This window comes from Aythya marila (genome assembly GCF_965140915.1).
Source record: "Aythya marila genome assembly, contig: HAP1_HAP1_SCAFFOLD_912, whole genome shotgun sequence".
Lineage (NCBI taxonomy): Eukaryota > Metazoa > Chordata > Aves > Anseriformes > Anatidae > Aythya > Aythya marila.
The window spans coordinates 1-25,438 of record NW_028137754.1 but is presented as its reverse complement, the minus strand read 5'-3'; the positions used below and the strand labels follow the sequence as shown (position 1 = coordinate 25,438).

Below are 25,438 nucleotides of genomic sequence, written 5' to 3'. Positions count from 1 at the left end.
GTGCACCCCCTCCTTGCACACGCGTGGGCAACCCTGTCCCGTGGGGGGGGCGGGGGGGGGGCGATTTGCACGCGGGGGGGTGCGCGTGCACCCCTTGCACACGCGCGTGCACCCCCCCTCCCCAAAATGCACGTGCAGGGCCTTGCACACGCGTGGGGACCCCCCCACGACCCCCCCCCCACTGGGCTGTGCACACGCGTGTGCCCCCCCCCCGTGACCCAGCGCGCACGTGTCACGACAGGGCGCGCTGTCGCGACATGCCGCGGCGCCGGCGGCGGCGTGGGGGCGCTCTTTCTCCCTTCCTCCCCCCCCCCGCAGCTCCGCGCTGTCGCGACACGGCTCCTGTCGCATGTCGCATGTCGCGACAGACCCCCTGCCCCCCCTCCCCTCCCCCTCTCTGCCTCAGTTTCCCCGGGGGGGGGGTTCCGGGGGGGGGGGGAGCTCCACCCGTGCCGCGATGACGTCACCGCGTGACGTGATGGCCCCACGGGGGGGGGGGGGGGGGGGGACGGCACCTGAAGGGGCGGGGCCCCCCCCCCCGGTCCCCCCCCCCGTCTAGGGGTCCCCGGGGTGAAGCCCCGCCCCCCCCCGGTGACTCACCCCCCCCTAATTTTAGTGATGACCTCATCAGCCCGCCCCCGGTTGCCACGGCAACCCCCAACCCCCCCCCCCCCCCCCCAATTTTCGGGGGGGGGGCGGAGCCTTCCCGGCCCCCCCCCGACCCAGCAGAAGCCGGGGGTCCCCCCTTGGCCCCCCCCAGCCCTGCCTCAGTTTCCCCCCAGCCCCCAGCACACGCTCGTGCGTTGCACACTCGTGCACGGCCTTGCACACTCGTGCATCCCCTCTCCTGCACCCCCCTTTTGACCCCCCCCACGCGTGCAAACAGCACGTGCGGGTGTGCAAATGCGCGTGCAAGGGGATGCACGAGTGGGTGCAGGGGTTGCACGAGGGTACCGGGGCATCTGTGAGGGTGCTGGTGCAAGGGGTGCACACGTGGGTGCAAGGCGGTGCGGGTGCATGCACTGGGTGCACAAGGGTGCGTGCAGGGGGTTGCACACGTGGGTGCAAAGGGGGGCTGGTGCATGCACGGCGTGCACACGGGTGCAGGTGCATGCACAGGGTGCACACACGGGGTTGCACACAAATGCAAAGGGGTGTGAGCACGTGCAAGGTGTGCACACAGGTGCAGAGGGTGCAGGTGCATGCACAGGGTGCACACAGGGTGCGTGCATGGGGTTGCACACACGGGTGCAAAGGGGTGCGAGTGTGTGCACATAGGTGCAGGGGGTGCAGGTGCATGCAGGGGGTGCACACACGGGGTTGCACACAAATGCAAAGGGGTGTGAGCACATGCAAAGTGTGCACACGGATGCAGGTGCATGCACATGGGTTGCACACACAAGTGCAATGGTGCGCAAGTGCATGCAAGGTGCACACACGGGCACAGGAGGCACAGGGCCATAGATGCACACGTGCAAGGGGTGCAAGCGCGTGCAAGCGCTGCAGGTGCACGCTGGGGGGTGCCGCACGCATGCAGGGGGTGCAGGTGCACGCGTCGGGGCGCACGTGGGTGCAGGTGCATGCGAGGAAGTGCACCACCCGTGCAGGTGCACACGCGTGTAGGGTTATCGTGCATGCACACGCAGGTGCAAGGGGTGCAGGTGCACACTCGTGCAGGTGGGTGCATGCAGCAGGGTGCACGCACACACAGGGGGGTGCACGCGGGTGCAAGGGGGGCGCACACAGACGCAGGTGCATGCAGGGGGTGCAGGCGTGCAAGGAGTGCGGGTGCATACAAGGGGCTGAGCGTGCACACAGGGGGACACGGGTGCATGCAGGGGGGTTGCACGCGGGTGCAGGGGGTGCAGCTGCACCCATGGGGGTGCCGACACATGCAGCTGCCCCCCCCCCCCCCTCCAGGCCATGGCCTGCCTGCACGAGACGCGGACGCCGTCGCCCTCGCTGGCGGTGGCCTCGGAGGGGACCCCGGAGCAGGAGCTGACGCCCACCCAGTGCGCCCTGCGCGAGGGGCCCCCCCCCATCCCCGCCGCCCCCGAGGCCTGGCCCCGCCGTGGCCCCCCCCGCGCCCCCGAGCCCGGTGCTGCGGGGCCGCTGGCACCCGAGGGTGCCCACCTGCGGTGCCAGGCGGCGGGGGGGTTCCTCGAGGGGCTCTTCGGGTGCCTCAAGCCCGTCTGGAGCATGATCGGGAAAGCCTACGCTGCAGAACACAAGCACCCGCCCGAGGGTGAGGGGCTGGGGGGGCACAGTGGGGCTGGGGGGGCGCAGTGGGGCTGGGGGGGTGCAATGGGGCTGGGGGTGCAGGGGGAGCTGGGGGTGCAATGGGGCTGAGAGGCTGAAAGGGGGCAGTGGAGCAATGAAGGGTGCAAGGGGGCAGGAATGGGGGGAAAAAGGGGATGGGAGGCAGGAAAAGGGGTGCAAAGGGGGGGGCAGTGGGGCAAAGCGGGGTGCAACAAGGCAGGGAGCGTGCAAAGGGGCTGAGGGGGTGCCATGGGGAAAGAAGGGGGCAGTGGGGTGATAATGGGTATAGTGGGGCAGGGTTGGGGGCACAGGGGTAAAAAGTGGGGAGGGGGCTGCAGGGCAGGGAGAGGTGCAAGGAGGGGGCAGCGGGGCAGAGGAGGGGGCGGCGGGGCCGGGATGGGGGTGTTGGGGTGCCCAAGGCTGGGGGGGGGGGGGCTGCAGCCCGGCCGTGCCAGCACGCGGGGGCCAAATCGGGGGTGCCGGGGCCGGGGGGGTGCCCGCAGACCCCTGGGAGGTGCCGTTCGAGGAGATCCTGGACCTGCAGTGGGTGGGCAGCGGGGCGCAGGGCGCCGTCTTCCTGGGCCGCTTCCACGGCGAGGAGGTGGCGGTGAAGAAGGTTCGGGACCTGAAGGAGACCGACATCAAGCACCTGCGCAAGCTCAAGCACCCCAACATCATCACCTTCAAGTGAGCGCGGGCAGGGGCACGGGGGGGGGGCACCGGGGACACGGATGTGGTGTGGGGGTGGGGTATGGGGACACCAAGGGCATGGGCATGGATGGGGTAGGGACAGGGACATGGGCACGGTGTGGGCATGGAGCGTGGGGACACCATGAGGATGGACATGGATGGGGTAGGGACAGGGACGTGGTGTGGATACAGAGCATGGGGACACCAAGAGCATGGACATGGACATGGATGGGACAGGGACACGGATGTGGTGTGGACATGGAGCATGGGGACACAATGAGCATGGAGCATGTGCATGGATGGGGCAGGGACATGGCCATGGGGTGGTCACGGAGCATGGGGACACTATGGGCATGAAAGGGGCATGGGGAACATCATGGCCATGGACATGGATGTGGCAAGGACATGGCCATGGGGTGGTCACGGAGCATGGGGACACCGTGAGCATGGCCACGGGTGGGTAAGGGACACGGATGTGGTGTGGTCATGGAGCATGGGGACACCGTGAGCATGGAGCATGTGCATGGATGAGGCACGGACATGGCCATGGGGTGGTCACGGAGCATGGGGACACCGTGAGCATGGGCATGGACACAGATGGGGCACGGACACAGACACGGAGCGTGGGAAACACCAGGAGCATGGGGCGCGGACGTGGTGTGGGCATGGACACGGCATGAGCATGGCATGGACACGGCATGGACACGGCATGGACACGGCATGGTGCATGGACACGGCACAGGCAAGCCACAGGCATGGTTTTGGGGTGCCCCCACAGACACAGCGTGCGCGGGGAACACCACCACGGCACGGACATGGGGACGTGGGGACACGGACAGGTCCCTCGTGTGCCACAGAGCACACTGGGGACAGCGAGAGGGGGACATCAGTGGGTGCCGGGGTGCAGCTGGGTGCCCCGGTCCAGCCGGGTGCCCCCCCAGCACCCGGTGGCACCGCTGACGGTGCCGCTGTGCCGGCAGGGGGGTGTGCACCCAGGCTCCTTGCTACTGCATCATCATGGAGTTCTGCGCCCAGGGCCAGCTCTACGAGGTGCTGCGCGCCGGCCGCAAGGTCACCCCCTCCCTCCTCGTCGACTGGTCCATGGGCATCGCCGGCGGCATGAACTACCTGCACCTCCACAAGATCATCCACCGCGACCTCAAGTCGCCCAAGTGAGCGGGGACGAGGGGCTCGGGGAGCACCCGCGGGTGCCGGGGGGGCGGCGGCGGTGCCTGTGGTGGTGGTGGTGGGGCCGTGGCTGTGCTGGGTGCGTGGTCGTGGGGTGAGCTCTGCCCTCGGTGGGGCTTTGTCCGTGGTGGCTGCATGTCCCTGGTGGTGACGTGGCCGTAGCAGTGATGTATCCGTGGTGGTGCCATGCCCGTGGCAGTGCTGTCCCCGTGACATTGACGTGTCCATGACATTGACATGTCCATGGTGGTGCCGTGCCCATGACATTGATGCATCCATGACGTTGACTTGTCCATGGTGGTGCCATGCCCACGGTGGTGCCATGACCATGGTGGTGGCACGTCCATGGCGGTGACATGCCCATGGTGGTGATGTGTCCATGGCAGTTGCATGACTGTGGTGGTGCCGTGCTCATGTGGTGGTGGTGGTGGTGGTGGCATGCCCATGCTGCTGGTGATGCCATGCTCATGGTGGTGGTGGTGCCATGCCCATGGTGCTGGTGGCAGTGGTGCCATGCCCATGGTGCTGGTAGTGGTGATGCCATGCTCGTGGTGGCGGTGGTGCCATGCTTGTGGTGGTGGTGGTGGTGCCATGCCCATGGTACTGGTGGTTCCAGGCTTGTGATGGTGGTGCCATGCTCATGGTGATGGTGGTGGTGCCATGCCCGTGGTGCTGGTAGTGCCACGCTTGTGCTGGTGGTGCTGTGCTCGTGGTAGTGGTGGTGCCGTGCTCTTGGTGGTACTACCATGCTCGTGGTTGTGGTGTTGGCGTGCCCATGGTGCTGGTGGTGCCGTGCTCGTGGTGGTGGTGCCGTGCTCGTGGTAGTGGTGGTGCCATGCCCATGGTACTGGCGGTGGTGGTGGCAGACCCGTGGTGGTTGTGGTGGTGACCTGCCCACGACAGCACCACGCTCATGGCAGTTGCGTGCCCGTGGCGGTGCCGTGCCCGTGGGTGGTGGCACGTCCACGACGGGACACCGCTCGCAGCAGCCGCGTGCCCGTGGCACTGGCGCGGCGCTGAGTGGCTGCCCCGCAGCATGCTGATCACCTACGACGACGTGGTGAAGATCTCCGACTTCGGCACCTCCAAGGAGCTCATCGACAAGAGCACCAAGATGTCCTTCGCCGGCACCGTGGCCTGGATGGCGCCCGAGGTGATCCGCAACGAGCCCGTCTCCGAGAAGGTCGACATCTGGTGAGGGCACGGGGACACCGGGGACCTCGGGGACAGCAGGGAGCCGTGGTGGCACCGGGGACGCAGCAACACGGGGGGCTACCGGGAGCTGGTGGCAACCCTGGGGACACCGGGGACACTGGGGACACGGGGGGTGGACAGCAGGGACAGCGCAGGGGAACGGGGATGGGGACAACGGGGAGGTTGAGGGGGATTTTGTAGGGACGTTGGGGACACCAGCAGGGAGGAGACACTGGGGGCGAGTGGAGGGGGACCGAGGGGACAGGGTGAGGCCACCGGGGGTGCCCGGGACCGTGGGTGACGCTGCGCCCAGGTCCTTCGGGGTGGTGCTGTGGGAGCTGCTGACGGGCGAGATCCCCTACAAGGACGTGGACTCCTCGGCCATCATCTGGGGCGTGGGCAGCAACAGCCTCCACCTGCCCGTCCCCTCCGGCTGCCCCGACGGCTTCAAGGTGCTGCTGCGCCAGTGCTGGTGAGTGCGCACGAGGGGGGGACACCCCGTGGGGACACCCCGTGGGGACACCCCGTGGGGACAGGGGCACGCCATGGGGACATCCCATGGGGACCCTGAATGGGGACACCCCGTGGGCACACCCCGTGGGGACACAGTTTGGGCACAGGGGTACTTTATGGGGACACCCTATGGGGACCCTGCATGGTGACACCCCATGGGGACATCCCACAGGGACACCCCATGGGGACACACTGTGGGCACAGGGGTACTTTATGGGGACACCCCATGGGGACCCTGCGTGGGGACACCCCTTGGGGACAATGCCCAGGGACACCCCTACCTTCAGGGGGTGACACCATGGGGCAACCCCCCCCAGACACCTTAGGGATCAACTCGGGGACCTTCCCCCGGACACCTTGGGGACCTTCCAGTGGCACCCCAACACCGGGGACCCCATCCTATCGCCCCTCCCCTGGCTGTCCCCATATCTGGGGGCCGTGCCCATGGGGTGCCAGGCTGGGGGTGCACCCAGCACGTCGCTGGGTGCTGTGTCCCGTGCACCCCTCCCCGCCCGTGGCCCCAAAAGCCTCCCCCAGCACCCAGCGCCGTGCCGACCCCCCCCCAGGAACAGCAAGCCCCGGAACCGGCCGTCCTTCCGGCAGATCCTGCTGCACCTCGACATCGCCTCCGCCGACGTCCTCTCCACCCCCCAGGAGACCTACTTCAAATCCCAGGTACCCGGCGGCACCCTGGGGACACCCCAGCACCACCCTCAGCACCCCAAGGTCACCCAGTGCCATGGGGGCACCCAGTGCCACGGGGACACCCAGCACAATGCGGAAACCCAGTGCCATGGGGACACCAAGTGCCATGGGGTCACCCAGCACCCCAGGGTCACCCAGTGCCATGGAGGACACCCAGTGCCATGGGGATACCCAGCACCCCAGGGTCACCCAGTGCCATGGGGTTACCCAGTGCCATTGGGACACCCAGCACCCTAGGGTCACCCAGCGCCACAGGGTCACCCAGTGCCGTGGGGTCACCCAGTGCCATCGGGACACCCAGCACCCTAGGGTCACCCAGCACAATGGGGACACCCAGTGCCATGGGGACACCCAGCACAATGGGGTCACCCAGCGCCATGGGGGTACCCAGGGACCCTCAGCACCCCAGGGACCCCAAGCCCTGCAGGACACCCCCTCCACGTCCCATGGCCATACTGGGGCAGTCGGTGCCTGCAGCTGCTGGGAGGATCCCAAGGGATCCCTGCCCATATCCCAGTGCTCAGGTGGCCATGCCCAGTACATCCCAGTGCTCAAGTGCCTGTGCCCAGTATGTCCCAGTGCTCAGGAGGCCATGCCCAGTACATCCCAGTGCTCAGGTGCCTGTGCCCAGTACATCCCAGTGCTCAGGCGCCCATGCCCAGTACATCCCAGTGCTCAGGAGGCCATGCCCAGTACATCCCAGTGCTCAGGTGCCCGTGCCCAGTACATCCCAGTGCTCAGATGCCCATGCCCAGTACGTCCCAGTGCCCCCAGTGAGTGGTGCTGCGTGCTGCAGGCGGAGTGGCGGGAGGAGGTGAAGCTGCACTTCGAGAAGATCAAGTCGGAGGGGACGTGTCTGCACCGCCTCGAGGAGGAGCTCATCAACCGCCGGCGCGAGGAGCTGCGGTGGGCACGGGGATGTGGGGACATGGGACATGGGGACATGGGAAATGGGGACATGGGAAATGGGGACATGGGGATATGAGAGCATGGGGAGGTGGTGACACAGGGATATGGGGATGTGGGGATATGGGGACGCAGGGACATGGGGATGTGGGGACATGGGGATATGGGGATATGGGAACGTGGGATGGAGATACAGGGACATGGGGACGTGGGGACATGAGGACATGAGGACACAGGGACAAGGGGACATGGGAACAGGGGGACATGGGAATATGGGAATATGGGGATATAGGGACTCAGGGACATGGGGACATGAAGATATGGGGATATGGGGATGCGGGATGGAGATACAGGGACATGGGGACACAAAGACGTGGGGATGTGGGGACATGGGGACACAGGGACAAGGGGACATGGGGACTTGGGGCACAGGGACATGGAGACAGGGGGACATGGGGACATGGGGCACTGTGGTGCCAGTAGCAGGGGGATACCAGGGGTAGGAGTATCTGGGGAGGGGGTGCCGGGATAGGGAGAGCCTTTGGGTGCCTTGCATGGGGTGGAGGGGCTGTGGGGTGCTGTGGGGTTCCTATGGGGTTCCCATGCGGTTCCTGTGGGGTTCCTGTGGGGTTCCCGTGCGGTTCTTGTGGGGTTACCATGGGGTTACCATGGGGTTCCCATGGGGTTACCTTGGGGTTCCCATGGGGTTCCTGTGAGGTTCCTATGGGGTTCCTGTGCAGTTCCTGTGAGGTTCCTATGGGGTTTCCGTGGGGTTCCCATGGGGTTCCCATGAGGTTCCTATGGGGTTCCTTGGGGTTCCCGTGGGGTTCCCGTGCTAACACCCGGCGCCCCGGTGCCAGGCACGCGCTGGACATCCGGGAGCACTACGAGCGGAAGCTGGAGCGCGCCAACAACCTGTACATGGAGCTGAGCGCCCTGATGCTGCAGCTGGAGCTGAAGGAGAAGGAGCTGCTCAGGTGAGCGGGACCCCCCCAGAACCCCCCCAGCACCCCCCCAGCACCCCAAGCGTCCCCCGTAGCCGGGTGCCGTAGGGCAGGGGGGGTCCCCGGGTCACAGCCGCACCCACGCCACCCCCAAAGCCCATGGGCACCCCTTTACCCGCACTGCAGGCACCCCTTAGGGTCAGCCCGTGGTTATAGGGTCCCTACACCCACCCCGTGGGCAGCCCTTACCTGTCCCCGGTGGCCGCATCCAGCTCTGTCCCATGGGTGCCCCGTGGCCATTGCCATTCCCAGTTTCCCCCCCCCCGTGGCCACCCCATGGGGAACCCCATATCCATCCCATGGCCACCCCCATGCCCCTTGCCACCCCTACATCCACCCCATGGCCTTGACTAACCCCATATACACCCCATGGCTACGACCAACCCTATATCAACCCCATGGCCACCCTATGGTCATGGCCACCCCTATATGCACCCCATGGCCTTGACCAACCCTATATCCATCCCATGGCCCCCACCATGCCCCTTGCCACCCCATGGCCTTGACCAACCCTATATGCACCCCATGACTCTGGCCACTCCTATATCCACTCCATGGTCTTGGTCAACCCTATATGACTATGGCCACCCCTATATGCACCCTATGGCCACCCTATGGTCATGGCCACCCCTATATCCACCCCATGGCCCTGACTAACCCTATATGCACCCCATGGCTACAACCAACCCTATATCCATCCCATGGCCTTCACCAACCCCATATGCACCCCATGGCTATAACTACTCCTACATCCACCCCATGGCCTTGACCGACCCTATATGCACCCTATGGCTATGACCACCCCCTATATCCATCCCATGGCCTCCCCCATGCCCCTTGCCACCCCTATATCCACCCCATAGCCTTGACCAACCCCATATGCACCCCACAATTACGGCCACCCCTATATGCACCCTATGGCCATCCCATGCCCCTTGCCACCCCTACACCCACTCCGCGACCACCCCACACCCAAACCCACCCCAATACCCACCCCAGCCCTTCCCCACCCTTACCCCGAGCCCTTCCCCAATTGGGGGGGGGTCGGTACCGACGCGTGCCCCCCCCCCAGGAGGGAGCAGGCGCTGGAGAAGCGCTACCCGGGGCTGTTCAAGCCGCGGGCGCCGCGGGGGCTCCTGCACGGGAACGCCGTCGAGACCCTCATCAAAAAGCGCAACGTCCCCCAAAAACTCTCCCCCCACGGCAAGCGGTGCGCCCCCCCCCGGGGGGGGTTATGGGGTGGTGGGGGGGGGAAATTCCCTGAGTATTGGGGCCGTGGGGGGGGTGCTGGAGGGGGTGAGGTCAAGGTGCGGGGGGCTTTGGGGTGGGGAATGGGAATGGGGTTTGGTAGGGTGGGGGGGGTGGGGGGGTGTTTGGGGGATGGGGGGGGGGTTTGGGGGGGTGGGGGGGCGAGGTGGGACACTGGGGTCTCATTGGGGTGGGGGGGGGGGTCTTGGGTGACTTGGTCTTTTGGGGGGGGTCTGGGGGTGCAGGTCCTTGGGGATGGGCTGTTGGGGGGGGGGGTGCAGGTCCCTGGGTCATTTTTGGGGGGGCTCTGGGGGTGCAGTTCCCTGGGTTCCTTTTTTGGGGGGGGCTTTGGGGTTGCAGGTCCTTGGGGATGGGCTCTGGGGGGGGTACAGGTTCCTAGATCCTTTTTTTTGGGGGGGGGCTCTGGGGGTGCAGGTCCCTGGGTCCCTTTTGGGGGGGCTCTGGGGGTGCAAGTCCCTGGGTTCCTTTTTGGGGGGGGGCTCTGGGAATGCAGGTCCCTGGGTTCCTTTTTTGGGGGGGGGGGCTCTGGGGGTGCAGGTCCCTGGGTTCCTTTTTTGGGGGGGGGGGCTCTGGGGGTGCAGGTCCCTGGGGATGGGCTCTTGGGGGGGGGTACAGGTCCCTGGGTCCCTTTTGCGGGGGGGCTCTGGGGTTGTAGGTCTCTGGGGGGGGGTTGCAGGTCCCTGTGTCCCTTGGGGGGGGTGGGTGAAGATGCCCAGAGTCCTTTTTTTTTTTTTTTTTTTTTTTTTTGGGGGGGGGTCAGTTCTGACCCCCCCGTGCGCCCTGATCCCTTCGGGTCCCCTTGGAGACCTCCCACGGGCGCACACCCCCATGAGGCGAAGGGGGGGGGGGGGGGCGCATTTTGGGTGCGCATCACCCACTTGCGAAAGGAATGCCGGTGTTGGGGGGGGGTGCTGCTGTGTCCCCCCCCCCCCATATGTGTATGTGTGTGTGTCCCCCCCCCAGCCCTGACATCCTGAAGCCGGAGGTGCTGCTGCCCAAGCTGGACGCGGCCATGGCGCAGGTGACCCTCCCCGGCTGCCCCAAGGGCCCCCCCTCGCCGGGGCGCAGCCGCCGAGCCAAGGGGCGCCACCGGAAAACGGGGGGGCCCCGGGGGGGCTGCGGGGAACCTGGACCCGAAACCGGCCCCCCCCGAGGTCTTCCCGGCCCCCCCCCGGCCACCGCCGGCCCCGATCTCCTCGGGGGCACCCTGGAGGCTGCGGGACCCCCCCCCGCCTCCGTGCCCGATGTGGGGCCGGGGGGGGCGGAGGGGACCCAAGGGGTGCCCCCCCCGCAGCCCCCCACCCCCGGGGAGCCTGAGCGGGACAGCGGGGCCGCCCGGGGGGGGCGAGGGGGGGCCGGGCAGCATCTCACCCCCGCGGCGCTGCTGTACCGGGCGGCCGTCACGAGGGGCCAGGTGAGTGGGGGGGGGCTTTTTTTGGGGGGGGTCCCTTTTTTTTGGGGGGGGGGGGGCCTTATTTTTTTGGGGGGGGGTCCATTATTTTTTTTGGGGGGTCCCTTATTTTTTGGGGGGGGATCCCTTATTTTTTTTGGGGGGTCCCTTATTTTTTTGGGGGGGGGTCCCTTATTTTTTTGGGGGGGGGTCCCTTATTTTTTGGGGGGGGGGTCTCTTATTTTGGGATGGGTTCCCTTATTTTGGGGGGGTGTCCCTTATTTCTGGGGGGGGTATCCCTTATTTGGGGGGGGGTCCTTATTTTGGGAGAGGGTCCCTTATTTTTTGGGGGGTGTGTTTTATTTGGGGGGGGGCTTTTCCTTATTTTTTTGGGGGTCCCTTATTTTGGGGGGGGTGCCTTATTTTTTTGGGGGGGTCCCTTATTTTTTGGGGGGTTGGAAATTGATGGGGGGGAGAAGACCCCCCAGGACCCAGCCCAGCATTGGTGGGGGGTCACACAGACCGGGGTCCCTTCTTGGAGGGGGGGCATTTTGGGACCCCTGGGTCCATCACGGAGGTCTGGGAGGGTCTGGGGGGGGGTCTGGGGGCAGCCAGAGACCCCCAAATCCCCCCCCCACGCCCCCAGAAGCGGGGGGTGTCGTCGGAGGAGGAGGAGGGCGAAGTGGACAGCGAGGTGGAGCTGCCGCTGCGGCAGAGGTGGGTGCTGCCCCCCCCCCCCAAAAAAAAAAAACCCAAACCCCCTCCAGGACTCTGGACCCTATTTAGGGAGGGGGCAGAATCCCCCCACCCTCCCCGGGGGGGTACGTGGTGACCTGTGGGTGCTGGACCCCCCCCAGGATAGGGGAAGGGGAATTGGGGGGGGTGTCCATGGGTGCCCAGACCCCCCCCAGGGTCAGTGCTGGGGGTGTCAGCGGGTGCTGGGGTGCCCAGAATGGGTGCTGGGGGGGCGCCCATGGGTGCTGAGCCCCCAGGATGGGTGCTGGGGGCATCGGTGGGTACCAGGGTGCTGTCTGTGGTTGCCAGGGGGCACCCATGGGTGCCCAGACTCTCCCCCAGGATAAGTGCTGGGGGTTTTTGGGTACCAGCACACCACCGATGGATACCGGGGGGCACCCATGGGTGCTGAGACCCCAGGAGCAGTGCTGGGGGTTTTTGGGTACCAGCACACCACCTATGGGTCCTGAGGGGCACCCATGGGTGCTGAGCCCCCAGGATGGCTGCTGGGGGTTTCTGGGTGCCGGGACACTGTGGATGGGTGCTGGGGGGCACCCAGACTCCCCCCCAGGATGGGTGCTGAGGGTTTTTGAGTACCAGCACGCCACCTATGGATACCAGGGGGCACCCATGGGTGCTGAGAACCCAGGATGGGTGCTGGGGGTTTCTGGGTGCCAGGACGCCACCGATGGGTGCCAGGCGGCACCCATGGGTGCTGAGCCCCCAGGATCAGTGCTGGGGGGTTTTGGCTACCGGAATGCTACAGATGGGTGCTGGGGGGCACCAATGGGTGCTGAGAACCCCCCCCCAGGATAGGTGCTGGGGAGTTTTTGGGTACCAGCACGCCACCTATGGGTCCTGAGGGGCACCCATGGGTGCTGAGACCCCCCCCCCTCTAACTTTTTTCCCCCCCCACCCCCTTAGGTGGCCCCCGGGCATGAGCAAGCGGCAGTCGCTGTCGACCTTCAGCTCGGAGAACTTCTCGGACGGGGACGGGGACGGGGACGGGGACGAGGGGCACACGAGCGAGCCCTCGCACAGCGCCACCCCCGACGTGGGCAGCACCAACACGGACGAGCGCCCCGACGAGCGCTCCGAGGACCTCCTCTCGCAGGGCTCCGAGATCCCCCTGGACGCCCCCCCCCCAGAAGGACCCGGCCGCCGCCACGGGGGGGTCAGCCCCAAGGTGACCGCGTGCACCGCCACCATCCCGTCCCCAGCACCCTTGGGTGGGGTGGGGGTGACTTCTGGGTGGGGGTTCAGGGGGTGCTGGATACATGGGTGGGGGGTCCCGGACACCTGGGTGGGTGGCAGGGTATGGGGAGGGCAGTGGGGTGCCCCAAATATGGGTGCAGGATGGGTGCTGAGGGGCTCCTGGACCCCTGGGTGGGGGCTCAGGGGTGCTGGACCCCTGGGTGGGGGGTCCTGGGCCCCAGGTGGGTGGCAGGGGATGGGGGGGCAGTGGGGTGCCCTAAATATGGGTGCTGAGGGGCTCTGGGACCCCTGGGTGGGGGTTCAGGGGGTGCTGGATATATGGGTGGGGGGTCCCGGATACATGGGTGGGGGTCCCAGACACCTGGGTGGGGAGGGGGGGGTCAGTAGGGTGCCCTAGGGATGGGTGCAGGATGGGTGCTGAGGGTGCTGAGGGGCTCCTGGACCCCTGGGTGGGAAGGGGGTGACCCCTGGGTGGGGGCTCAGGGGGTGCTGGATACATGGGTGGGGGCTCCAGGACCCCCAGGTGGGTGGCACCATGGATGGGGGGGCAGTGGGGTGCCCCAAATATGGGTGCTGAGGGGCTCCTGGACCCCTGGGTGGGGTTCAGGGGGTGCTGGATACATGGGTGGGGGGTCCCGGACCCCTGGGTGGGGAGGGGGGGGGCAGTAGGGTGCCCCCAAATGTGGGTGCTGAGGGGCTCCGGGACCCCTGGGTGGGGAGGGGGGGTCAGTAGGGTGCCCCAAATATGGGTGCAGGATGGGTGCTGGGGGTGCTGAGGGGCTCCTGGACCCCTGGGTGGCGGCTCAGGGGGTGCTGGATACATGGGTGGGGGGTCCCGGACACCTGGGTGGGGAGGGGGGGGTCAGTAGGGTGCCCTAGGGATGGGTGCAGGATGGGTGCTGAGGGTGCTGGACCCCTGGGTGGGAAGGGGGTGACCCCTGGGTGGGGGCTCAGGGGGTGCTGGACCCCTGGGTGGGTGGCATCATGGGGTGGGGGGGCAGTGGGGTGCCCTAAATATGGGTGCTGAGGGGCTCTGGGACCTCTGGGTGGGAGGGGGGGTCAGTAGGGTGCCCTAGGGATGGGTGCAGGATGGGTGCTGAGGGTGCTGAGGGGCTCTGGACCCCTGGGTGGGAAGGGGGTGACCCCTGGGTGGGGGCTCAGGGGGTGCTGGACCCCTGGGTGGGTGGCATCATGGGTGGGGGGGGCAGTGGGGTGCCCTAAATATGGGTGCTGAGGGGCTCTGGGACCTCTGGGTGGGAGGGGGGGTCAGTAGGGTGCCCTAGGGATGGGTGCAGGATGGGTGCTGAGGGTGCTGAGGGGCTCCTGGACCCCTGGGTGGGAAGGGGGTGACCCCTGGGTGGGGGCTCAGGGGGTGCTGGATACATGGGTGGGGGCTCCAGGACCCCCAGGTGGGTGGCACCATGGATGGGGGGGCAGTGGAGTGCCCCAAAATATGGGTGCTGAGGGGCTCCTGGACCCCTGGGTGGGGGCTCAGGGGGTGCTGGACCCATGGGTGAGGGGTCCCGGACACCTGGGTGGGGAGGGGGGGGGCAGTAGGGTGCCCCAAATGTGGGTGCTGAGGGGCTCCGGGACCCCTGGGTAGGGGCTCAGGGGGTGCTGGACCCTGGGTGGGTGGCACCATGGGTGGGGGGGGCAGTGGGGTGCCCTAAATATGGGTGCTGAGGGGCTCTGGGACCTCTGGGTGGGAGGGGGGGTCAGTAGGGTGCCCTAGGGATGGGTGCAGGATGGGTGCTGGGGGGCTCCTGGACCCCTGGGTGGGGGCTCAGGGGGTGCTGGACCCATGGGTGGGGGGCTCCTGGGCCCCTGGGTGGGTGGCACCATGGATGGGGGGGGCAGTGGGGACCCCAGGGCTGGGTGCAGACAGGGAGGGGGTCCCCCAGAGCTCCCCCCCCAAAAAACAGGGTCCCATAGGAAAGGGGGGCTCAGGGTTACCCCAGGCCCAGCTGCCCCCCCCCCAATTGGGGTTCTCCCCAGTTGTGGACCCCCCCAGGAGGAAATAACAGGGGAGACACCCCCAGGACTGCACACCACGGGGGGGGGGGGGGCTCAGCATCACTGGGGGGGGGCCCCAAGAACCCCCCCATAGCAGGGAGTGGGGGCCCCAGAGGCCACATCCCACGGGTTAGGGACCCCCCAGGAACAATTAAAACCCTGGGGGGGGTCCCAATGCCCCCCCCACAGCCCTGTTGGGGGGGGGGGTCGGGGGTGTCTGACCCCCCCCCCAAACTCTCCCCAGGTCTCCGAGGATTCGGACTGCGACAGCGCGGAGCTCGACCACTCGGGCAGCGGCGAGGGCCCCCCCCGGCCCGCAGCCCCCCCCGGCCTGTGACCTGCACCCCCCCCCACCCCAAAAAAACACCGCCACCCCCCCCACCTTGCACCCCCCCCCTCCACACACACACTTGTACAGCCCCCAAATATTTATATAAATATTTATCGATCTCTACAGAAAGCTCCGTGCTGTCTCTGGGGGGGGGGGCATTGGGGGGGGTATTTTTTTTGGGGGGGGGTCTGTCAGCTCCTTGTGTTAGTGTAGGTCCTACTGGAATGGGGAGGGGGGAGAAAATCTGCTGGAAGGGGGCAGGGGGAATGAGGGGGGGGGGGAGGCAAGGGGCTGAGCCCCTTCTGGGGGTGTCGCCACCCTTGTTACTGGGGGAACTGGGAGCACTGGGGAGGGCTGGGACCCCCCCATGGGGAATAATAAGGTGGGGGGGGGCACCCACTCTCCTCAAAATCCACCCCTGGGGGAGGAGGTGGTGCTGGTCCTTACTGGAAACCAGTACCCAAGAGCAGAAAAGGTGGAAAAACGCCCCAAATTGGAGAGAAATCCCCATTTTTAAACCCCAAAACACCCCTGAAACCCCCCCAAAAAGCCCATTTATCGGGGGGGGGGCCCTACCGGGAGAGGGTTCAAAGAAAGACGGAGACAGGCAGGTCCATTAACCAAAATATGCTCCAGTTTCTATTCACAAGGAAAAGCTCCAGTCCATCTTTTTATTATTATTATTATTTTTTTTTTGAAAAATTGCTCCTGACGTTACAGAACTAAACTGAAATGTTTTCGTCGTCTTCTCTTCCACTCGTTCAACATTTCATGACAAAAACAGAAACTTCATGAGCCGAAAAAGGGGAAAAGGGGGGGGGAAGGTGAAGGTGTGTGGGGTGAGAGGGGAAAAGGGGTGGGGGGGTGGGGGGAGAAAAAAGAGAGAGAAAAGCTTTTATAAAACTAAGATCTGGGGCCCGGCGGGTAGGGGGGCCGAGCGGAGAAAAAGGAATTAAAATGCTGTAATTAAAAAAAAAAAAAAAAAAAAACGAAAAAAAAAAAACAAAACAAAAAACCAAAAAACCAACCAAAACAACCTGGTGAGTGGCCGCGGAGAGCGATGGAGGAACCGAAAAATTTACAAACTAGTTTTTTTTTTTTGTGTTTTTTTTTGTTTTTTTGTTTTTTTCTCCTTTTTTAAAACCTGGGGCTGGCTGCTAGGGGGCTACACAGATGGATGGTGAGGTGAGGCCGAGGGTCCGCGGGCGGCGCCGGGGCCCTAGCTGCTTCCCATGCCCCCGGTCTCGGAGGAGAGCCTGCAACGAAGAAGAGGGCGTCAGAGGGGGCTGGGGGGGGAAGAGAAAGAGTTTTGGGGGAAAAAAGAAGGGTTTTGGGGAAAAAAAGAAGGGTTTTGGGGAAAAAAGGGGGTGTAGGGGGGAAAAAGAAGGGTTTTGGGGGAAAAAAAGAAGGGTTTTTGGGGAAAAAGGGTGGTGGTAGGGGGAAAAAAAAGGGGTTGGGGGGATGAGGAGGGGAGGAAGGGGTTTCCCCCCCCCCCCCAGAGGGTGGTGGGGACCCCCCCGTGGTCAAAGCTGGGGTTATGCGAAAGCAGCGCAGGGAGGGGGGGCTCAGGGTTGTGCCCCCCCCCCCCCACCGGGAGCTCTGTGGGGGGACCCCAAGGACCCCCGAGTGCAGGCAGAGGGGGGCAGCGGGGAGGGGAGGCAGCGAGCTGGGGGGCAGAACCCAAAGGGGGGGGCACGGGGAAATTAGGGAGGGTGTGGGGGGGGGCACAGGGAGGTGGGGGGGGCACAGAGCAGCAGCTCCAAGCGAGGGGGGGCGACAGCAGCAGCGCCCAAAGGAACCAGGGGAGGGGGCAGCGCGCATGGCCCCCGAGGAGGGTGGCAACGAGCCCAAAAAAAAAAAAATTAAAAAATTAAAAATAAATTAAAAAAATGGGGGGGGACCCCCGCTGGGCCCCCCCCTCCCCACCCGCAGCACAGATCTAGCAGAGCAGATTCTCACCGTGGCAACTTTATTACAGGTACAGACAGAAAAAGAGACAGGCGAGGCCGCGAGCCCCGCGGGCACCCGACCCGGAATGCAATTAAATCCAGACTCGTTTATTCGGTAACGAACCCCCCCCCCACCCCACCCCCCTCCCCATCCCAACATCCCACAACCCCCCCCACCGCCGCGATTGCAACCGAATTCCTAAAAATAAAAGAGGGAAAAGGGGTGGAAAAAAAAAAAAGCAAGGGTTGTAAGCTAGAGGAGTCAAGGAGGGATGGACGGGGCAGCGGGTGGCAAAAAATAAAGGAAAAATTTAAAAAAAAAAAAAAAAAAAAAAAGCAGAAAAATGGCTACGAAACACCCCAAAAAATAAAAAATAAAAAAAATAATAAAAAATAAAAAAGGAGGAGGAAGGAAAACCCGCAAGGAAACCCAAAATTAAGATTTAGGAAACCCAAAGTTAAGTTTCGGAAACCCAAAATTCAATTTTTTTTTTTTGCTCGAGTCTCCTCTAGGGGGGCTCCGCGCTGTGTTACCACCCCCCCCCTCTTTCCCCCAGCCCTTTTTTTTTTGTTTTTTTGTTTTTTTTTTTAAGGGGGGGGGCTCAGTAGGGAGAGAACCTCTGCTTCTCCGCCTTGAGTTTGTTAGAGACACACGGCACGGCCGGGGCGGAGGCGCCCTTAGCAGCAGACACAACATTTAGAGCCAGGAGAGGGACAGGTTTCATGCCAAGCAGACTGGAGACACAAGGGGCGGTCGGAAGAGGGTTGGGGAGGCTGGCGGGTGCTTCGGAGCCCCCCCCCGTGGCGAGCGAGGGGGTGGTGGTGGAGGAGGAAGAAGAAGAAGGGGTGGAGGGTTGAGAGAGGTTGATGCTGAGGTGGTCAGGGATCGTGACGGAGGCTGCCTGGGAGGAGGGTTTAGCGCTTTCTAAACTGTAACAGAGGAGAAAAGGAACAAAAAAAAAATAAAAAAAAGAAAATAAAATAAAAAAAAAAAGAAAGAAAAAATGAAAAAAAACAAAAAAAACAAAAAAAAAGGGTGGGTGGGTGGCTGGCAACAGCGCGCGAGAAGCACAGGACAAACAGCGTCAAACCGCACGGGGCCGGGGGGGGACACGGGGATTACGGCACCCCCAGGGGGACAACGGCACCCTAAGGGGGACAACGGCACCCTAAGGGGGACAACAAGACCCCAAGGGGCTGTGCTGGGCCCCAAAAATGTGGGACCCCCCCTCGCACACACCCCCAGCCCCGTGTCGAGCCCTGGGCCTCGACACAGAGCCGAGAAGGGGGGGGGCGGCCGCTGCTCCTGGCCCCCAGCAAATGGGGGCAACCCCATAGGTTTGGGGGCAACCCCATAGGTTTGGGGGCTCGGCTCCTCCACCCTAAGCGCCCCCCCAAGGGGCTGAGGATATGGGGGGAGCAGTGGGGGCACCTCGCCAGCCCTAAACGCCACCGCTCCCAGCCCAGCTGGCTGTGGGGACAGTGGGGTCCGCACCCCACACATATTAGGGTGGGCTCAGCGTGGCCCTGGGGGGCTCAGCCCCTGCCCCCAAAGCCCTACCAGACCCCACAGGGGAGCCAGAGGTCCCCACGCAGGTTTGGGGTTGCCCCATAGATGCTCGGGGGCTGCTGCTCCGAGGCAGGAGAGCAGCACCGGGCGCTGCGGGATCCACAGGATCCCCCACATCCCGCTGGGGACGCGGCCCCGAGCCTGGGGGTGCTCCCCGAGCCCTCACCCCATAAAAAAAAATAAAAATAAAATCCCTCACAGCACCAGCGACGGGTCCAAAGCCCACAAACCCACTCGGCCCCCGTGGCCTCAGCTCTTTCCTGCAGCCTCCCGGAGCCCAGGAGGCGATGGCACGGGGACAGCGGGGAAAGGGGGAAGGAAGGGGCACGGAAAAAGGGAAGGGGAAGGTTGAAAAATAATTAAAATAAAGAAAGAACAGGGAGGGAAGCCCCTTCCCCTCATGCTGTGGGGCACGAGGGTGGTCCCAGCCCTCCCCCCCCGCGCCGCCTCGTTACGGGAGCCTCACCTGACATTAATTAGATACTGGGCCAAGCTAATGCTGGCTGCGGAGCCGGTGATGGTGACCTGCCTGTCAGTGGAGCCCTCCACCGGGTTGGCAATTTTGATCTGCGCCCCGGACATCTGGCGGATCTCGTTGATCTTGGCGCCCTGGCGCCCGATGATGCAGCCAATCAACTGCGGGGACAAACACGGCTTCGTTAGCGGCCGGGTTCGTTAGGGCACCCTGACCCTCATTAGGGCACCCCCGACCCCCACCAGGGCACCCCCAACCTTCATTAGGGCTCCCCGACCCTCATTAGGTCACCCTGCTCCTCATTAAGGCACCCCAATCCTCACCAGGGCACCCCCAACCTTCATCGAGACACCCTGCTCTTCGTTAGGGCACCCTGACCCTCATTAGGGCATCCCAATCCTCCTTAGGGCACCCTGATCCTCATCGGGACACCCTAATCCTCATCATTAGGGCACCCCGCTCTACATTCAGGCACCCCAATCCTCATCGGGGCACCCTGATAGACATCAGGGCACGCCAACCCCCATCGGGACACCCTGCTCTTCATTAGGACACCCCCAACCCTTGTCAGGGCGCCCCCACCCCCACCAGGGCACCCTGCTCCTCATTAGGGCACCCAGACCCTCATCAGGGCACCCCAATCCTCATCGAGACACCCTGCTCTTCATCAGGACACCCTCCTCTTCATTAGGGTACCCCAACGCCCACCAGGGCACCCTGCTCATCAGGACACCCTGCTCTTCATTAGGGCACCCCCAACCTTCATTAGGGCACCCCAAACCTCACTGGGACACCCCCAACCTTTATTAGGGCACCCCAATCCTCAACAGAGCACCTCAACCCCCACCAGGGCACCCTGCTCTTCATTAGGGCACCCCAATCCTCATCGGGACACCTTGACCCCCACCAGGGCACCCCAACACTCATTAGGACACCCTGCTCTTCATTAGGGCACCCCAATCCTCATCAGGACACCCTAATCCTCATCATTAGGGCACCCCAATCCTCATTGGGGCACCCTGCTCCTCATCAGGGCACCCCCATCCTCACTGGGACACCCCACTCTTCATTAGGGGACCCCACTCTTCATCAGGGCACCCCTGACCCCCTTCCCTGCCCACTATCGGGGGGGGTCACCTGCAGGGACAGGGCTGGAAGGTTTTAAAAACCCCCCAGGAATGTTTAAAATGGCAGAGAAATGAGCAAAATCCACCCTAAATCCAGCTGGGAGGAGGAGGAGACGGCAGAGGGGTGCAAGGAGCCGGTTTGGGGGCGCAGCCATCACCCGTGGGGGGGCCACGAGCCTCTTTTGGAGTGTCTGGGGGGGGTCATCCCACCCCGCCTTCATGGGACGCCCAAAGAGGGGCGGATTTGGGATCCCCCCCGCCACCCCGTTGTCCCCAGGGGTCACTCACATCATTTGGAATGGTGAGTTCGTGGGAGGTGGTCTGAGCAGACGCATCCAAACCTGCTTGGGAGACACAGACAGAGACACGATGAGGTCGCGGGGGGGGGGTCGTTGAGGGGGGGGGGGGGTCACGGGCACCGCCACCGCCGCAGGCCGGCCAGCATTTGCTGCTGGAGTCCCCTCCAGGGCTGCTCGGGCAGGAGGGGAGGGGGCAGAGCAAGCGGTGAGGTTCCTCGAGCCCCCCACCCACCCCCCGGCACCCCCCCCAACCACGATTTAACCCCCCCCCTCCCTATAAAAACCCAAATTTATGTTGGCACCACGGGCTCTTCCTTCCCGCGGGGACAATCCCGGGGCAGCGTGACACCAGCCGGGGCAGGCAGCACGGGGCTGCTCGGGCGTTTAATTAATCATGATCGTTATTAGCAGTAATTATGAATCATTTTTCCCCCTTCCCCTGCTACGGGGGGGCGGCAGGAGCCTCGAGACCTCACCGGGGATGGCAGGGGGGGGGGGGTGGTTTTTTTTTTTGGGGGAGGGCGCAGCGGCGTGGCCATGCCGGTGAGGGCGACGCTGCCCCCAGCACGAGGGCTCAGCCGCTGGCTGCTCCAGGAGGGGGGGGGGGGGAAGCCCCAAAAAGTTCCCCCCCCCCAAAAAAAAACAGCATCGGGTGCCCACAGGCTGAGCCCTCCACCTCAATTCCGCTCTCCAGAGCCCGAGCTGACTCCTTCTGGGGGCTGTGGGGCCGAGGCAGGCGGCACCTCCAGCCCTTTTGCGGCTCCCCCTGGCCCCCCCCCGACCCCCCCAACCCGTGCAGCGCTTCCCAGGGGAGAACGAGAGCCCCGGGGCGGGATGAATAAACCCAAGAGAAGAACTACAGGTTTGGTGTTTTAATCATTACCCCAATAGCCTTTCACCTCTGGAGAGCTGGATTCAATGCCTGTTAAGATACAAGGGACAATGAGTTCGGCCGCCTCAGCTTTACAGCCCCAAGGGGGGGGGGGGGATTTTATTTTTTTGTTTTTAAGCCATTTTAGCGAGTTTGCAGCGAATTTGGCACAACCCAGCAGCTGCCTGCTCAGGACTGGAGTAGCCGGAGGGGAGAAAAGGGGGTGCTGCAGGCTTGGAGGGGGGGGGAAAGCTCCCGGGGCGCAGCACGGAGACCCTGCCTGCTCCCTGCCTGCCCTGTGCGGCCCCCCACGACAAAAAAAAAACATTACCTGGCCAGGCTTCGCACTGAGAGGGGTTTTTTTGTGTGTTTTTTGGTGTTTTTTTTGTCTGTTTGAGAGCCCCGGAGGCCCCGCTAGAGGGGAGCCGAGCTCCCGGGTTGGTTTTCGGCACGCGCACGCGCGTGAGCGAGCGTGGGGAGGAGAGGAGGAGTTCCCATACCACTGAATCCAGTGTTGCCATGAGACATGGGGAAGTGGGACTGTTGCATCGCCAACTGGTGCAGCTTGGTCAGCTGGAGAGAAAAAAAAAAAAAAAAAAGAGAAAAAAACAAAAAAAAAGGAGAGAAAAACAACAAAAAAAGCTGCTGTTAGCCGCTGCACCAGCCCAAAAGGGCCGGGACTCGCAGCGGGCACCGATACGGCGAGCAGAAGTGGTGTTATCCCCACCCCCCCTCCCCAAATTTTGGGCTGGGGGGGGCTGTGCCCACCCCTGATACCCCCCCAGGAGAAGCGAGGAGCTGAGCAGAGAGGAGCAGGAGGGCCGAGGTGCTCGCACCACACCATGAGGGGGGAGAGGGATGCGATGGAGGGGGGGGGCGGGATGGAGCCCGGCTTCCTCCTGGCTCCCCTCCTGGCCTGGCAGAGCCCCCCCCTCATCAAAACACCCCCCCATCAGAGCCCACCCCTCTATTAGAGCCCCCCCTCGCTGCTCTAAAGCTGCCAGGACCCCCCCAAAAAGCCTGCAAGGAGCCCGAGGGAGCAGCACAACGGGTGCCAGAGGTCCCAAAAGAGCTGGGGCAGCACCCAAAGGTGTCATGGAGGGGGGGGGGCACCTAAAATGTCACCCCCGTCCCCAGCAGCCCCCCCCCCTGCCCTGGGAGAGCCACGGTGGCAGCGAGGCCGTGCGCTGTCATTTGGTTTGTTTTTTTTTTTTTTTTTTTTTTTTAATTATTCCCCCCCAAGTGGTGGGGGGGGCTCGGTGCCAAATTCGGGAGGGGAGGAGGGAAAGCCGGAGCTCGTGTGAAATGCCAAGGCGGGGGGGGAGAGCGGAAAAAAATAAAAATAAATAAAAAAAAAAGGAGGAGAGAAGGGAGGAGGAGGAGAGCTCTGAGAGCAGGTGAAGCTGGCTGCAGGAGCGCTGAGAGTTTTTTTTGGGGGGGGGGGGGAGTTTGGCTCCGGGTCGAGTTTTTTTTCCAGCCCGAGGAACAAAGCGGCGGCGGGGGGGAGAAAAATTTCGGAAGAAAAGGGGAAGGAAAGGGGGAAAGGGGGGAAAAAGAGGGTGGATGGGAAGACAAGAGAGTCGTAAACCAAAACTTACATCTGGCTGTGGAATGGCATACTGTCCTTGAATGGTATAGGCCTAAAAAAAGGAGGAAAAGAGTCCGATTAACGCCCATCGGACAGCCACCCCGGGGCAGATCTCAACTAGCCAGGAAGGCGGAGAGCCGGGCGGAGAGTTCTCCGGGGCGAGGAGGGAGGGGGGGGGCAGGAGAGGCAGGGGACGGACAGTGCTGGACCAAAGCAGTCCCTAAAAGATTTGGGAGAGGGCTCAGGGGGGGTTCGAGGGGGGTTTGGTGGGGTGCGGAGTGGGGGAAAAAAAAATGAAATTAAAAAAAATCTCTCGAAAATCGTGGCCTGAGGTGGCGGTCGCAGGGAGGGAGGGAGTGGCCGGGAGGGCGCCGTGCCCCCCCCCCAAAAAAAAGAAAAAAAATAAAAATCGTTAAAAAAAAAAAAAAGGAAATAAGAAGAATAATAATTAAAAAAGAAAAAGGGGGTGGCAGACGGCCGGAACGGCTGGGATCTTGATGAAGATGTATGGTGTGGTGGAGTCCGACGCTGCTCCTACAGCCCTGCGTCCCCGTCCCCCCCCCACACACCTCGCCAACAGGGGAGGGTCTCCAGCGCCCGCCAGCCCTGCTAGCTCCCGGCCCCAGCCTTCCCCGACCCCCCCCCCAGAGCTTTGTTTTCCTCCCCCAACCCTCCAAAGGAAAAAAAAACAGAAAAAAAAAAGCAAAAAAAAAGAAAAATGAAGGAAAAATGTCCCGCTGCGAGTCCTCTCGTCACTCCTAGGGAAAAAGGTGAGCTGCTGGAGCTGGCTACCGCTGCTAAAGGCAAAGAGGGGGGGGTTTTGGGGGCAAAAAGAGGCTCTCGGGGGGGTTTCGGAAAGGGGGGGGGCGCTGAGTGCCTGACCTGCCAACTCCACGCCTCGAGGGTCTGGGGGCAGCCACGGACCCGCAGCTCCCCAGAGGCTGGGGGGATCGGGGGGTGGGTAAAGGGGGGCAGGGGGGAGCCTGGCTGGCTAAAGGGGTTCTTTTTTTTTTTTTTTTTTGGGGTGGTGGTGGGTCGGGGGGGGGGAAAATGGGGTGGGGGGGGAGGTGGGAGAGGCAGGGGGAGAGGGGGGGTACACAGCCTCACTTCCAGGTCACCGGAAGAACTGCAGCCCAGGCTGGAATTGGCCCAAGTTCGTTGCCATGCAGTGGCTGCCGGGTGGCCTGCGTGAGGAGAGGTTTTTGGTGGGCTCAGAGTCCAGTTCCCACGTGGACAGGAGTCCACAGCACAAAAAAAAAAAGAGAAAAACACAAAAAAAAAAAAAAGGAAAAAAAAAAAAGAAAAAAAGCCACCGGGAGGAGGAGGAGGGGGAGGGAGGGGGTCACTTTTTGGATATATTTCGTATTTTTGGTCGGTTTCGGTTGTTTTTTTTTTTTTTTTGGTTTTTTGAGGGGACAGGGACGGGGAAAATAAAATGCCACACCCTTGTTGGCAGTCTCAGAGAGGCCAAGGATTGAACGGGCCGTGGAGACTGAGCTCCCCTCTCACCTCCTGAGGTGGTCCCTCCAAGTCAGAGTTGAGGCACATGGATGGGGCGGTGTGGGGGTAGCTCGCACTGCCGCTGCTGTACCTGTCCTGTGGATAAATTAGAGGACTTCAGTCTCCAGGGCTGGCAATCCGAAACCCTTCCGCTAACACCACGAAATAAAAGCAAAAAAAAAAAAAATAATAATAATAAAAAGATAGGAAAAAAAATAATAATAAAAAATCCACCGGCGCCATCGGCTCTTCCCCTTGCCAAGGGGCCGACCCTGCTCTAACGCACGGCTCTGAGCTGAGGGAATTTTTTTTATGGGGGGGTTGGGGGGTTTATAGGGGTGCGACGGGCCCCCGGGCCGGGGTGGGGGGGTTGAAAGGGTTTAAGGGGTGTGGGGGGGGGCGGAGGGGTGGAAAAATGAGGGGGGGGGGGCGGAAAGATGAAGGGGAAAGGGTGGGGAGAGCTGCGTGGCCGGTGGGAGCCTGCTCCTCACTGCTCTAAAAGGGGGGGGCAGCCGGCTCCCGGGCTGGGGGGAGGAGGGGGGCCGTAGGGCTGGGCCCCCCCACCCCAAAAAAAAAAAAAAAAAGCACCAAAAAGGGTGTTTTTTTTTTTTTTTTTTTAGGGTGGGGGGGGGTGATGCCTGGCACTC

The 25,438-nt window shown here is 63.4% G+C and overlaps 2 protein-coding genes across 8 annotated transcripts; one reads left to right on the top strand and one right to left on the bottom strand.

Annotated features, from left to right (window-relative positions):
* Window positions 1–1,923: 1,923 nt before the first annotated feature.
* On the top strand, window positions 1,924–15,446 carry MAP3K12 (mitogen-activated protein kinase kinase kinase 12; the record flags this gene model as incomplete). The annotated part of the gene is made up of 13 exons (XM_082785007.1): window positions 1,924–2,245; window positions 2,763–2,946; window positions 3,930–4,121; window positions 5,173–5,331; window positions 5,645–5,803; window positions 6,411–6,519; window positions 7,346–7,455; window positions 8,316–8,432; window positions 9,532–9,669; window positions 10,692–11,142; window positions 11,765–11,835; window positions 12,778–13,039; window positions 15,326–15,446. The coding sequence occupies 13 exons, from the start codon at window positions 1,924–1,926 to the stop codon at window positions 15,416–15,418; spliced, it is 2,367 nt and encodes a 788-aa protein (XP_082641133.1). The 3' UTR covers window positions 15,419–15,446.
* Window positions 15,447–16,024: 578 nt separating this feature from the next.
* On the bottom strand, window positions 16,025–24,951 carry LOC309890586 (poly(rC)-binding protein 2). 7 transcript variants are annotated; one of them, XM_082785008.1, is made up of 8 exons: window positions 24,801–24,917; window positions 24,410–24,475; window positions 23,302–23,343; window positions 22,204–22,276; window positions 21,716–21,754; window positions 20,822–20,877; window positions 19,398–19,567; window positions 16,025–16,668 (listed from the first exon to the last, which is right to left on the bottom strand). In XM_082785008.1, the coding sequence occupies exons 1-8, from the start codon at window positions 24,837–24,839 to the stop codon at window positions 16,632–16,634; spliced, it is 522 nt and encodes a 173-aa protein (XP_082641134.1). In that variant the 5' UTR covers window positions 24,840–24,917; the 3' UTR covers window positions 16,025–16,631. The 7 variants fall into 7 exon arrangements, with proteins under 7 accessions (XP_082641134.1, XP_082641135.1, XP_082641138.1 ...); XM_082785009.1 differs by having other exon boundaries at window positions 20,822–20,874; window positions 24,801–24,915; XM_082785012.1 differs by lacking the exon at window positions 24,410–24,475 and having other exon boundaries at window positions 24,801–24,951.
* Between the last annotated feature and the right edge of the window lie 487 nt (window positions 24,952–25,438).

Coding starts and splice junctions, on each gene's coding strand:
- LOC309890586 (XM_082785008.1), bottom strand. CDS start 24,839: ATGTGCCTCAACTCTGACTTGGAGGGACCACCTCAGGAG. Junction 21,755..22,203: donor TGGCAACACTGGATTCAGTG/GTATGGGAACTC, acceptor GTATCTTAACAG/GCATTGAATCCAGCTCTCCA. Junction 16,669..19,397: donor CAGTATCTAATTAATGTCAG/GTGAGGCTCCCG, acceptor TCTTCGTTGCAG/GCTCTCCTCCGAGACCGGGG.